The sequence below is a fragment of the Anoplophora glabripennis genome, unplaced genomic scaffold (genome assembly GCF_000390285.2).
Source record: "Anoplophora glabripennis isolate ALB-LARVAE unplaced genomic scaffold, Agla_2.0 scaffold12, whole genome shotgun sequence".
Classification (NCBI taxonomy): Eukaryota; Metazoa; Arthropoda; class Insecta; order Coleoptera; family Cerambycidae; genus Anoplophora; species Anoplophora glabripennis.
The window spans coordinates 1,119,290-1,134,820 of NW_019416512.1; the positions used below are offsets into that span (position 1 = coordinate 1,119,290).

General features: G+C 32.5%; 1 protein-coding gene across 1 annotated transcript in view; it reads right to left on the reverse strand.

Moving 5' to 3' along the window:
* The window catches only part of LOC108917938 (myelin transcription factor 1), a 192,210-nt gene that overhangs the window by 117,947 nt on the left and 58,732 nt on the right, over positions 1–15,531 (reverse strand). The window contains exon 3 of the mRNA XM_018724754.2: positions 2,040–2,080. Coding sequence (XP_018580270.1) covers positions 2,040–2,080 — 41 coding nt within the window. The remainder of the gene's footprint in view (positions 1–2,039; positions 2,081–15,531) is intronic.

The following is a 15,531-nucleotide window of genomic DNA, read 5'->3' on the forward strand; positions in this document are numbered from 1 at the left end:
ATGAATATTTCTATATGTGACACAGCACCAGAGATAAGTTTTTCAAAATTTTGAGACGCCGAGCTCAAACGGTTCACCATCACTTTTAGAGCCTAGAAGTTATGTAATGTCTTATGTACAAGTCATCCAGAGCTTCAAAATCGTATGGATCTGTAATAATTACTAAAGTTTTGAATCTAGAAAATTGTAAGGGATGCAGAGTTGACTAAACAAAAAAATTGCACTTTTGAATGGTCTAAATTCATCAGATATTAAATCAATATACCGAGTATATACAAGAGATGCCATAAATTCAAAGGCTGATGAGTAGGCTTAGTGCACGTGCAGAGTTTAACAGAGCCGGCGTGGAGGTCGGTGGCCTTCACAGCTGACTCGCGTCTTGAACTGTTCTGTTATTTACGGAACCTTGTAGTAGTGTCGCGCTGATACTTTTCTTTTTTACCTCTGCTGTAAATTGTATTCGCCGTGTGTATTTAAATAACTATTTGTAAATAGTAACATAATTTGCATTAACAACTATTAGTTGGGGAGAAAATAGAAGTAAAATGCCAAAAGAGAAAAGAAATTTACGGCAATTATTTCAAATGTGGTTTGACAGTGATCCTGAGGGTTATAGGGACATACGTATTAAAGGAAATGACCTGTTTGTACTGTGTGTGAACGCATTATAAATTATTGTTACAAAACTAAAGTGACAAGACATTTGAAGAGCCACGCCTCGTCCAGCACTGAATATTGCATTTTTCTATGAACTTACAGACGCCTTTCTTTCAAGCAGTATTCCATTAAACAAACTAGAGAACCCCAAGTTCCGTAATTCCGTAAATTGGAATCGCATGGACTATCCCTAAATGAACAATTTGATATAATGGATGATGTACAATAAATATATACAATACCAATAATATACGCCCAGTTAGTAGTACGATAAAAGAAAAAACGCAAATAGTGTTGGAAAAAATCCAGGATACACCATTTTAGAAAACATATGTAAAGTTTTATCTGGTACATATCAGGAGTTACCAGCAAATATATTAATATATAGTTCACGCCTCAACAATTTCTCATACCGTCCCTTGTCAAAAGTAGACGTTGAACGGTCATTTTCCCTACACAAGTTAATATTAAGTGACAAACGTCGCTGTTTCACCAAAGAAAACTAAGAAAAGTACATAGTAATATGTTTTAACTCCTTCCAATATGCCACGGAAGCCTTGTCTCAACACTAAGGTTTATCGAGTAAGTGGTGTCATTTAAATTTATATAGGTTATTTATCCTCTACTCAGCCTTGCCCTTTGCAATAGTACTATGTTGCGACATATTTTCTGTAAACAAATTAATATTTTCATTCCTAATCTGACTACGGTCCTGTTAAACTCCACGCTGCACTAAGCCTACTGGTGAGATATAAAAAAATAAGATTTAACGCTATTTTCTATGGACCATGGCTCTACTGTCTTTTGTTATGGATTTAAAAGGTATCAAAGATGATTTTTTCAATCCAGAAATTGATGTAATATATTGAAATTTGGTACAGATAAGTTTCTGAAGGTACTAAATGCATCTGTGTTAGTTTTTCACTATCTTGTAGGAGTTTTCCTACTAATATTTTAGAAAATTACTTTTTTGAGGTTAGGAATCGTACATGTTGCATATTTTAAAGAAAAATTTGTCTCTTGTTGAAATAAATTCTATTTATTTCTCGTATCATTGCTATAAGATCATCAAAACCGTTTATGCATTGTTACTTAAAGAAATATAGCAAAAATGTTATTAAAAGAGAAAATAAATTCCTTTTTCTCAGAAACAAAAGAGAATACGCCCTTGTTCTACAGGAAAAAAATATTATTTTATATTCGGTGTTATTTTTTTTAATACCTTGTATCAATGTATATACATATCATTACCATCAAATATCGTAAGTTCCATATTATCTGTTCGAAGTTACAAAACTTATACTAGATACCATATTTAACAAGATACATTTATCCGATTTCCCTCGTGAAGGGTCGTGCAGTAAAAAAAACGTGAATCCTACCTGTTTTCGGCTTTCCTCACTCCTGGTCGCCTCTCGTCCACCTGAAATCAAAGAGACCACATCAAGCGAGGCCGTGATACTGAAATCCCCGACATTTTATAATCGCCGAAATTATACGGGCCGTAAAATAACCGCAAGTGATGGCTAAGGCTATAAAGGGGATGTAATCGTCGCTTCCTAACCGTTTGAAAATGCTCTGGGAGGATTGCAATCGGTAACATAGCATGAGGCATCACTGAATTCTTAAGTTGTATTATTGTAGTCATTTTTTAAATTATAATCTCTAGAAATAAAAAGTGCTGCATATTAATGTGTTATGAATATATTCAAGAAAAAATTAAATATTTGTGTTTAAATTGCTTGCCTAAATTATTCAAGTACATATAAAATTTAGTACCATTAATGAATTTTGGAACTGTAACAACTTTAAGAAAGTTGTTTCATAGTCTTTTAAAAAATTAAAGCGTCTTTATTGTACCAGCAGTACAAATTTCACTCACGACAAGGTGTTGCCAGTAGAGCCCGAAGAAAAATTCCAAAACCACTTAGGTAGACATTCCCGAGAACATCGAGTTCATCATTCAAACCAACCAGATAGCTCCGATGGGGATCTTGAGAATTCCGTCGTCGGAGCTGCCCATGGAGCTCAAAACAGCTTCAGCCACACCAATAGATAGCAGATAACGCCAACAGAGCCCGATGATATTGATAGAGTAACCGTAGAAGATGGCGCGGATCCCTAGAAAAGTCACTGCTGCTTCAAATGTTGTGGGCAATCAACTCGACATTAAGAGATCGCTCAGCGACCACCAACATCATCCACTGGTGACATGTAGGTGAATCCAAAAGCCTAGCCATCTCTAACGGCGGATTCAGATTGACGCTCGAAAATCGGAAATCCGCTGGGAATCTCCTTGGGAATTTGACGGAGTCAATATGAGGTGCGATTGAACGTCTACTCGAGTCATGCGCAGATCACCCGCGTTATACGACTCTTACTTTCATTGTCGTTGGATTGTACACAGTCTATTCCATGTAACCAAACCAAAATTATACACAAATAATAACTGATGCACTTTTTATATCCAATACAAATATTTGTGAGATCTAGATCTTATAATAGTGTCCAAATCGCCCAAGTTTCGCTACAGTCCTGCAGCCGTTTCGTAAGTACTCAATAGCACAAGAGATGGCAAAAATGTCAAGATACATATTAGGTAAGTTATAAGCAACCACAAGAGCGTGTCCTACTTTTTAAATACCATGTTTCCAAAATATGGGTTCTTGACTATTTTCGAGAAAAAATATGTGGCGCTTACAAAATAAAAATAACAGTAATACGAGTAGTTAAATCTGTTTTTAAACCAAATAATAATAATTTACATCATATTGTACTAAGGTATCGTCTTATTCCCGAGTGTATTTCGAATCTGATCTACGACACCGTTTGGAGAGCTCCAACTAGCAGAAAATCTAACCAAAAATAGGTGTCGAAGACTGAGCGGAATCAAAATTTTCACCTATGTTTCAAGTAGAAATTATCACGCATGTTTCTAATCTCAACGCCGGAACTGTCCACAGAGTCCATTTCAAACACCTCAAGCTACAATAGACAACATATGAAGAGCCCGATGCTCTTAGCAGAGCGAATTCCGACGACCTTCGCGAAACGCCTAAATATTCACTCCAGTTTTGATTTTTTCCGCAAAAACGCCAAGATTGCCACGAAATTTGAACTAGGATACGAAACGAAGTTGTCTTACATAAATATAAAATAGCCAGATTCCACAACGGAGCATGCACGTTAACAGATTATGGAAATGCTAGAATCCACACCGAAGAGCAGTTCCCCAAAATTCGCGAAGCCACCATTAAGCGGGTTCGAAAGTCGACCCTGGTATCTTGAAATTCTATAACTAGAGCAGAAGTATCTGGCCAGTCTGTGTACAGTACCAAAAATCAACCGTAGTCGTTGCTTATTTAGAGGGAAATAAGTCCAAGGGTATGTCCCAAGGCCATACTGAGAGTTCCACACTACAGGTCCAAAAAAACTGAAAAATGTAGGCATGCAAAAGATCTCCTAGACAAGACTGATAATATTGTGGAAAACAACTACTTTATGGGCTACATTCTCCAGCTAGCATTGAATTAAACCAGTAATATCTAGTAATTAATAATTATCTAAAATAAAATTGAAAATGATACCTAAATATTATTAATATCTGATATATTGAAATTGTTAAATAATGTAATCTTTCAAAGAAATATCTTGAATCTTGTTATAGCAACACCTTTTACAAAGATGAACACGAAAGATACCCACGACAGAAAGATCTCACTCACCATTTCTACATTTTACTCAGGATTGTCTTTTAAGTAGCTTCCTTGGAATTATTAAATATTAATAAACCAGCAGACCCTCATAATTCCCTACATTTAATGAGAACTTGCTAGTTCCGGCAACTTCGCGTAATTCTGAAAATTCGATATTCGCGATACGAAAGAGAAGGAATTCTTCTCGAAAGTGCAGAGAAAACGCGTCTGGCTCCATTATCGATTCCGCAAATCGAGAGGCGGGCAACTCGGGGGGGCATGTGTCTGTTGATATCCGAGGAGAGAAATTTTCGGATTGCCGTGTCGCCGAAAGAACTCTTAATTAACGAGTCCATTGTTCTGGCGGAAACGCGCCTCTAAGACGGGTGAAAGGAGCTGGTTCTTGCCTGCCACCGACGCGTCACGACGTTCGCGATTTTCCAGGCTCGATGCCCACTGCAGATCGTTGCCGCGTCGGTTTTAAATTACTTCATCTAGCCGGCGATGAGGGCTTACCTGACACGGTCAATTTTTCGTTTTCAATGAACACGGAAGAGGTACAATTCTATTGTTTTAAAATATACAGGATGCCCTTCTGGCTTCTGGTACACGGAAATCTAATATTTTGATTAATAAAAAATAATTTGTTGAATGAATAGTATCAACCAACAGTGTTGTGCCTTCTTTGGACGGATAGCAACCATTTTAGATGTTAAACTATATATTATACTTTCATACTCTTTATCGATAAAAGGATTAAAATTTGCCATAACTAAATGATTTGAAACCATGGTAAAATTTTTCCAAAATTTTCTTACATTAAGCTCTATCTGTTTATTATTAGATCAAACCTTCTGTTGTGTTCTCTGTATTATATATATTTTTTAATATGTAACCCACTCTCAGCCAAAAAGCCAAAAATAAAAATAATTTGAAATATGGTTATAAAATGAAACATTTTTATTGATGGACTGGGATTCGGTATAATACTGACGTGATCCTTATTTTTGACCTCTGACGTTTGATTGTGAAATCTTTGACCATTAATTACTACCTGAAGTCAAGCAGTTATTCATAAAGGGATGTGATGTGATGAAAATACGTTATATAGGGTGTCCGGAAGAGAACTGACTATACTTTAAGGGTAGCTAAACGCAGTTACTTTTATCTATTTCAAATGAAACACGCTTGTAAAAAAATTATTACGTCACTAATATTGATGGTCTCAGTGTAATTTATATATATATATATATATTTTTTATTAAATCAGTATTTCAATAACAAGGACGGTCTTTCAGGAGACACCCTGTATAGTGGTATGCGACTTTGTTTTTGGTTAATTTAATAAAATAAATTATCGTTAAAAAATCGTTAATATTTTTTCCCTTTTTTTCCTTCTTATCGGATATCCGTGCCTAAAAGACAGACGGTTTTGTTCGTATTGTTTGATTTCGGCTCTAGTCTTCTATAGTTAAGAATATTAAAATTTTTATAATTGCACAATTTCCTTTTTTAAACTGTTACCTGTGTTGTTTTTATTTATTTGACATAATAACCTATGCCCGCGGTAGATGGACCTATTATGTTTGCTAATTTCATATGCAATTCTCGATTAGTAAGTAATTTTTTAATGACTAATTTATAAGAAAAATTTTAACTTGCATCCTCTTGTAGTTTTTTCCGGATGAAGAAACAAAATATAGTTTCGAAAGCTTGAAAATTTAAAAGAGTTAACTTTTTTAGACAACCGTCTAATTTTTTGGCTTTACATGCATATACATATAAATTTTTATACATACGTAATTCAAACAATTGTGGATACTCAAAAAACAAAGAAAAAAGAACAGTATCTTACACATCCGTTAAAAGAAACATTTTGGACAAGTTCAGGAAAACTGTACACTGTAGATAAATTATGAAAGTAAAAGTTTTATCTTTTATTTATACAGGGTGATTCACAACTTATCCAAAAAAATTTGGGAATAGATGTAAAAAAAATTTTTGTAAAATCCTTATAGTTTCCGAGAAAAAAAATATTAAAGTTAAAGTACATTCAACCACTACATAGCTGGACAACTGTAGCCTTTAGCGTCATTCGCCACTTGGCCTCAGCGACTCCGAATACTGAATTCGGATTTTGCAATCGTCGCTCGTTGCGATATTTACCTGTTATCTGTGGCGTTTACAGTAGGATATTTAGTAGTGAGTGTCAAAATGGGTAGTTAGTGTCAAAAATGGTTTGCGTGTTGATGGATATCGTTTTAATTTATGGTGAAGCATTTGTGTTATGGTGAAACAAGACAACATTTGTGTTCGTAGAAACTGTAACAACGGACCCAAATGTGTTTACACATTCGTGGATAAAATTTTGAACAATTGTTGTAACATCAGGTATGTCAAATGATTTTATTATTTAAAAACACAAATTAATTTTATTAATTAATAAAGGCAAAATCAGTTGAATTTGCCGATATAAAATAGGTGCGATAAAATTCTGTTTACATATTTCTTTCCTTGCGAAAGTTTTTGTCCGTTTTTATCACACCGCCATGCCGGTCGCATTGTGAGAGGTCAGGTTTTACAGTGGACCAGTGTCCAGTGCCGTGCATTTTGAAATCATTTTCGAACTGCCCTTTTTGATTTTTTCTTTACAAAATTGTATTTGTAAGGGTCCCCTGTACATCCAGAATTTTTTTTTTGGATAAGTTCTGAGTCACACTGTATAGAGACATAAAATTTATATTTTTAATATTCAGTGGATGTTTGTTTATAAATAAATGGAATTAAAAAGGTGAAACAACATATTAGTTCTGGATCTAGTAGATTTATCGTGATCAAAAATAAAATTATATCCTCTGGATGTTTAGAAATATAACTGGAAATACTTAGGAAGAATAGTTGTCGATGATCAAGGATTTGAGTCTCCTCATAAAGTGAAGCAGTTGGGTAAATATAATATTTTTTAAATGCAAGTATGTGTTATTTCCAATTTTTTACATAATTGTCCGTGATCCATCCTCATGCTAACATGCCTTATATAAGATGTGGCTGTACTAAAGCAGAATACAAAATTTTCATTTGTTTAACATCGCAGCTTTTTAAAAACATATTCAAGATTGTCATTACATTTTAAATGTGTATCAATAAATATACCTAGATATTTTATTTTATTTTTCAGCTAGATTGATTTCAAGTTTTTGGTTATTTAGTAATTTGTCACTACTAAATTTCAATTTTCAATTTCACAAAGACGAAAAATGATATCGGGATAAATCCAAATGCGTTTTAAAGAGTAAGTATAGTACTTTAAGACCTCATTAATAGCTTTGTCTAAAAAATAACCTTTCCATGTAACATAACTACAAATATCAATGTCAATTGAGAAATTTGGACTTTGGGTTCGAATTCAGCGCATCAAAATCCTTTGGAAAAATATATTCGTGTTATTGGGTTAAAGCCTTGTCGGCCTGTTATTTTTCTTGTACCATCTGAATCCACCCCTACTCCACTGTAGTTTAGTCAAGACTTAACCATGTTTCGTAACAAAGCAAAACTTACGTAACGACACGATTTGTTTCTGCGTGCCGCAGATTCGCTCACGTTAAAATCATTTAATTCTGATACATTTTTATATTCGTTATAACAGAAACTGTGAAAAATAAGCAAGAATTAACGTCTCTGATGGCCGGGCTGGGCCGCGACGCACTTTATGAAAAATTAAGCGGTATAAATAACGCAATTTGCATCTGTCAGCAACCTGTAAACCGCGGATGTGTGTAATGTGTACATAAATCCGGCCAACAGGTGGTCACTCCACGGCTGGATCTATATAATGCCAGTGCATCAATCACCGGCGGGGTCTATGCGTTGCCAAATTTTCCAGCCGGATCATTAGTCAATGTCTTCTTAAAAAAGGGATTTTCATTTTATTTGACTTAATAGTGAAAATGATTGAAATATATCGAGACCGGCGAATCTATTGGAAACAACTGAGGGTGACTTGATGATTTTTAAAAAATTTAACTCCGTACTCCATTAATTCTAGCACATTAAGTTGATGGTTGATGAAGGAAAATCAACTTATACAGGGTAGTCCCGAGGTAATGGGCCAAAATTCGTGGGTAGATTCCCGAAGCAAAAAATATTGGATATAGCCGAACTTACCTTAGTCCAAAGGCATTGAAGTTAAAGGTGGAATTTTGAGCAATTATTGTCAAAAAGGCATATTTTTTACTAATGTTTACTATTTTACTGTTCATTACAATTTTAAATTATAAATAAACCCTTGTTTTTCTAAATTATTTTAATTATTTCAACTATTAGCATTGGCAGTTTCAAAGCCAAATATCTCGGAAACGGTGCGAGACAGTTACTTTTATAAAGTGCATATTTTTTGTGTAAAAAATAAGAATTTGATACCAAAGATGAGATACTTTAAAATATAAAAAGGTTATGTCGTTTTTAACACATTCAATCTACTGCAGCTAGCGCTCTGTATGAACTATAACCAAAATGTGAACGGGTTTTCAATTTCTCGACCCAAAGGAACCCAAACCCCAAAATTTTGTGTGGATATTTGCATTTATTAAGAAATAAATTAAAAAAAATAAAATAATATTTTACATTTAACACCCTGTATATCTTTAACTTATAACTTTTGAACTAAGGTAAGTTTAGCTAAATCGCAATATTTTTGCTTCGGGAATCTACCCATGAATTTTGGCCCAGTACCTCGGGATCACCCTGCATATGTTTTAAAATCTGATATTTTTTTATAAATTATTAATTTTTTATTATTGATGATTCTCTTAACCATTTCTATCTTGCCGCAGATTGCCTAGGTAGTACAAGACAGTGGTTTTAAAGCTTTAGCTAAGAATCTTTAACCTTATCTTTTAGATGTGATGGATATAGTTCATATTAATTCTAAAAATATTTATAATTCGTTGGCATAGATATCTTAATTGTAACAATAAAAAAAATGGTCTCTTTTTCATAATACCTCCTAAAGTTGAACAGAGTCCCAATATGAACACCATCAAATTAGTAACAAAATTGTTTAAAACTTTCCTCATTGACCCATTTTCGTATCTCTTATAGCTTAGGAGATTTCAATATATGACTTACTAACTTGTTTTTATTAATATCTAGGTCCACTAAAGGGTTAATTTTATAAGTTATTCATTAATAATAATTATACAAAATAATAAATAAATAATGTATCCAATCAAATGACTTATTTTTGCGTTATAAAGATGATTTCTACTTAAGAATTAATTTGAATTAGCTTAATAAATTCAAAGGAAAGTAAAAATGTGGGTAATATTACTTCTTTAATTTTTCAGAAATAAAATTATTCATTTATTTATCTAGTATGTACGTCAATCAACAGTCAAAGGGAAAGTACAAGTTAAAAAGAGAAGGTTATGTAGAATGGTAATATCAAAAAACTAACTCAAAAGAAGTGACTTTAAGTTGGCTAATTGCAAATGAAAGGCAAAATTTCGTGTTTTTTTACATTTTTACTGCCCGTGAAAATCTAGACGACCTATCGGTAAATTAGTTATTTTATGTTGTAAACAATTAAATTACCTATAATCTAAGATATATAAAGTCATATTTTACCAATTTTTTTACTATAAAATAAACATCGAACGCGGAAAAATCACTTTTCGAAAACTGTGCATTATTATTGCAAAAAGCGATGGATGTTGATGAAATTTATGGAAAAGACGGTTAATCCAATGCCCAACATATGTGCCAAAGGCCGATTCGATTGACCGTGAAATTGTTGCAATTGTTGGTATTTGTTAATTAATTGCATTCGTTTTTTTGCAACTAATTGTTTAATTACTAATCGTTAATTTTATAAGTTAATATAGTAGTAGAAAAAGTTGAAATTAAGTTGCTCTTTATAACCAGCGAAGAACGATTGTCCCAAGATCAGGCAGAAGCCGCTCGGGAATTCGCTCTTTTTGCATTAAATAGAGAACACGTAATTTTGCCCCTTATTTGCGATTTGCCAAATTAGTGTCACTTTTCGATTGGTCTGTATTGACACAACGGTACATCGTAATCGAAATATTTAATATGTCATGTTATCATTAAATGAAAACAGATTCATTTCAACAAAATCTATAATTTTTTGTGCTTAACAATTAATTAAAAAAAAAAATGCAATGTTATTTATTATGTAATATTTCAAAGTGCAGTTTTAAAGTGTTACTTCCAAACATTTACGTACATATTTTTGATTTTTAAACTTTAGCTGTGAATTTCAAAACAACTTCAATGCAAATGCATAACTAAATTTTTGAATAGTACAACCAACCAGACCTTCAATTCGCGTTTTATTTTGAGTACGTTACCGAACAAATCCCTAGCCATAAAACTAGCTCTGATGCCTCAAGAATGCCCCCGCAGCAGTCACACGAACCATAAGACAATATTTTCCGCCAGAACAGGCGATTCAGCTCACATCGCACGCCCTCACGTGCCGTCAAAGAGGTCGACCCTCGACGTTGTTGCCGGCGGGGCACACCGGGCCCCGGCCCATGTAAAACCGCGTCCACTACACGAATCATTGGTCCGGTGATTGATGGTGCCGTTTGCCAGCGTATTTGTTATCACCTCCTCGGCGTAGTTTGTTTGCTCGTGGACGTATTGCGGCGGACACGCATCCATCTTCGCCGGAGTACGGTGAAGTTCAGTTTCGAAAGTGACGTAAAAATTAAGTAACCTACAGACAGAGAAGATTTGAAGGTACGCGGAATGGCTACAAAGAAACTGATGTTGAAATGTCTACGCTGGGTGATTTACAATATATCCAAAAAAAAAGGGAAGTTATGGATGTACATACAATGGATCCTTTGTACCGACCATCCAATAATTCTGACCATTTTTAACACTTGTAAGGCTGATGTAAATAATAAATCACGGTAATAGGAGCACTATGAAAACCACAGTAATAGTGTATAAATAGGTTTTTTCAAATAAAATTTGTTGGAGCTACCTGAAAGAACATGGGTGAAAAACGTTTCAATATAACATTACGTATATGGCTTTTAAATATTTCTTCTAACATTTTCTTCTTGAAACCGTAAATATTTTTGTGATATCGATCTGCTTGGATGCTCCACGTATGAGGAACTCGAAAGTCAGTGGTAGAAATTGGACAATTTTTTAATATAGAAAATAAAAAAATGACGATTTCAAATAAATTTCATTATTTCTATAATTTGGCGGATGCGCCGGCGATGGTATAAAATTTTTAAAAAAGTGTAATTTACTTGCCCTTAAAGCTTAGTAAAAAATATATTTTAGAAATTACTTCAAGAATATGAGAATAGTGTAGGAAAATTTTCAGATTACTGAAATACAAAAAATTTTAGGCTACTATGGAATTTTTGGACAACATTATGAAACTGGCTGCAACTTTAGTCCTATAAGAAAATAGAAGTCAGAGAGAAGTGATTAATGAATTTAAATATATGCCAGGTTACACTAAATTGTTATAGCAAAAAAATTACATTTGAAACGGGGTATAATCCTCAATATCAAGTAGGAAAATGTATTTTATTAAGGATCAATTTTTGAAAAATTGTATTTTTTTATCGGTAATCTAACAATGTTCATATACCAATTTATATAAAAATTCTTTCATATTTAAATTTGCATAAAAACATTTAAAATATTAATTTCTATTATTTTTTCATTTATTTCAATAATTTTAATTAGAATTCTAGAAGAATTAATGTTTGATAATTGAAAAAAAATCGTAGTGCGCTATTTCAACAAGTGTAGAATGAAATAATGTTATTATAACATTTTGAACAGGAAAAGTCACTAATACAATTTTCCAAAAATTGAGCCCAAAGAAAATCATAGGCGTGCGAATTGTAACTTTGAGCAAGTTATAGTTTTCAAAATGCATTCTTTCAAGATTTATTAATTGAAAAAAATTGAGCAAGTATATATTAATCGCAAATTAGTGTTTGTATTCTTATGCGAAGAGAAGAAATACTTTTTAACGAATTTGTAGCTTGAGTATGCTTAGGATTTTTTTTTATTTAATAAAGTAACTATAGTAATCGTTAATATCGTCTGTTACATTTGTCCTATTTAATGCAATTCTCTACACGAAGGATACATTTGTAACAGAGTGTATAGGTACAAAAAGTATATATTTTTTATAACATTTTAATAATAATGTAATGTTTGATATTTAATTTTTGGTTAAATATCTAACCGCCTATGTAACATTTTTTGACAATTCTGTGACAACTAAGTTGAAAAAAAATACCTGACCTCCCCTAGACTCGAATTTTTGGACACTTATGATGACCTGTCTGGTGTAGCTTTATTTACAATTTTGTTTTCTATGAATCTACTTTTTATTATTATCAGGTTGATTTTTAATTATAAAATTATGAATAATCAAACATTTTTTACCAAATGTCACACATATTTACATTATTGAGGGAAATTTTTCTTGGTCATGAATATTTGAAGATTATTCCTCGTCTCGGACTCGGGACTCCGGAAAAATGTTAATTTTTTTTTTTAATTTCTATAAATCGAACAGTTCTCGAGAAATTCAGATTCGCATTATTACTTGAAAAAATTTGAAGTATCTTAAGATAGTTTATTTAATGTTTAAATTTTAAGAAAATATTTGAAAATAGAAATGTATTGTGTAAATATTTTTTTTTTCAAATGACGGCACACTTAAAGTTTTGCGAAATATCCTCTATTTCAAAGTATTGCGGCCCATGTTATGAAGTTTTACAAATTCACCCTCATGTAAATTTGAATTTATCGATGTATTTCAACGAAACAAGAGACTCTGTTCGCTATTAACCTGATAGTTCAAAATATAAATATATCTCGAAAGATTTCTAGATATCGAAGAAAATTATCTCCTTCGAGAAGGGATAATTTTTTTTAAGTATTTATTTTCGAAAAATTTTCATATACAAAAGTAGGTACCCCACTTTTTATGTTTTATCAGAAGCATCAGAGACAATGTTGGATCACCTGAACATCGTAACGGCGAGGAACCATTAAAATTATACGAGGGAACTCCACAAAAATAAAGCTTCCCTTCCTCTAAATTTTAGATACTTGGGTGTCCTCTTTTTACTTAAAAAACGTATCTATATTTTATCAGCCCTTGCATTTTTTTCTCTTTTAGTGATTACAGTATTAAACAATTTAAATATATCAAACATGTGTTTTTGTATTAATTATTATAAAATTTAGTTTTTATTTTGGGTAATTATTATTTATTACTATCTTTTTATCAGATATGGTTATGGTACACTGTAAAAAAATCGATGCGAGTGAAAGCAATAAAAGTAAATCCATTGCTTGAAATGATTGACTACATTTTCACTCAATATTGAGTATTTTAATAATTTTACTAATTTGTGATAATATTTGAACTAAAATTGAGTGTTTTCAATCAAGCGTTCGTTAAATAAATTCTCCAGATAAACTCGTATTTGGTACACTTGTACCTAAATCGAAGTAAATGTCCTCATTATTGGGTGACCTCACCTCATTCTATGGTTGTCGTGCGTTGTCTATTCCCATTGCCCCCCCATTAAATCATCTCGTGGCGTGGTGTATGGTATGTGGTGCTGGACAAGTATCTGTGTATCCGGTTATTTTGGTAACAATTATGTTTAAATGCAGTGGTTTGAATAGAATAATTAAAAACAATAATATATTGAGTCTCGAAAAATATTTGGTTAGATAGTTAGATTGTTACCTATACTTACGTATCTGTAACGTATGTTATGGCAATCTATTCATCCGATCAGTTAACCAAGTCCTTTAATTGAGACCTAAAATATTGTTCCTAAGACAGATCTGTGTAGAAACCACTGTGGCAACTTAGTAGTTTATGACTTTAATACGATGATATTTAAGTTAAAATTTAAAGAGAATATAAACCGTCTAAACCGACTAAAAAATTACTCAATAATAGCTAAATTTAGAGAAAAAGTCGAAGTCAAATTGGTCTTAAATACTCAGAAAAAGTCACTCACTTGATAATTCACGGGTGTGGTCAAAAATTGATATTGCGTAAAATTAAGTAAATTTTTTCTCACAGTGTATAATTCTAGGCTAGGATAAAATATTCGTTTCCCGCACTATCAGCAGTTAGAAGTCTTGTCTGTGGAATTTGATATATTCTGCATGTTTAGATTTCTGATATCAAAGAACATTGACTTGATTTAATAAGATTTTTTTTAATTTTTTGAATTTATTTGAAATATACAAAATATTTATGACTTCTTCAAAAACCTTTGTATATTTTGTAAAACGGACTTTAAACTTGTTTAAAGCGGCTACAACTGTTTCTTTTTATAGAGTTTCTGATATTTTTTTGCGAATTTCGCTTCATTGAACTGTCAGTGTCTTAAACAGCCCGTTTTATTTTATATTTCACGACTGTATGTTTTTATTATTAATTTTTCCGGCGTACGGTACACAAAGAGCCACGATGAAATATAATTCCAGCAACATTTAATAAATATCCGGTGCGTTCCCGGGGCCGGTTGTCTTCGCCTGCTCATCTACATATGTTCCCGTCAGCTGCGCTTTGTTTCTGAAAAGGACTTATTACGGATGCAAAATTTCCCATTCATATTCAAAATTTTATATCCCAGTTTACCACTAATTTATTCCGCTCTCCTTGCCCGCTCCGCTTCTTTCGTTTCTTGTTATATCTCCTTAAGGAGAACGGCTAATTCCTCGCGTGGATTTTAATAACTAAATCCGAATCAAAATATGATTCCCCGCCTCCGTCGAGATTAGCTATTTGTTCCGCGGTAAAACTTCGATCGAACGGTGCTCCGACTTCATTCAGGTGACGAATTAAAAATTGTTAATAATTATTATGATGTACTTTCAAACAAACTTTATAAAATTTTCAAATGATTTAGTACAGTTGGTGAAATTACCTCGAATAGTTTAGTTTAGTATAATAAATTAACATGTTTTTATAAATTAATATATTAACATAATTAAATTGTAAAAAACATATAACTTATTATTACCACTCATATTTTTCCTCTATTTTGGAAGTATTAAACTAATTCAAACAAGTTATTTATTTAAATTTTATCAAATGAAGTAAATGTTCCTGGATATTAGAAATCTAAATATGCAG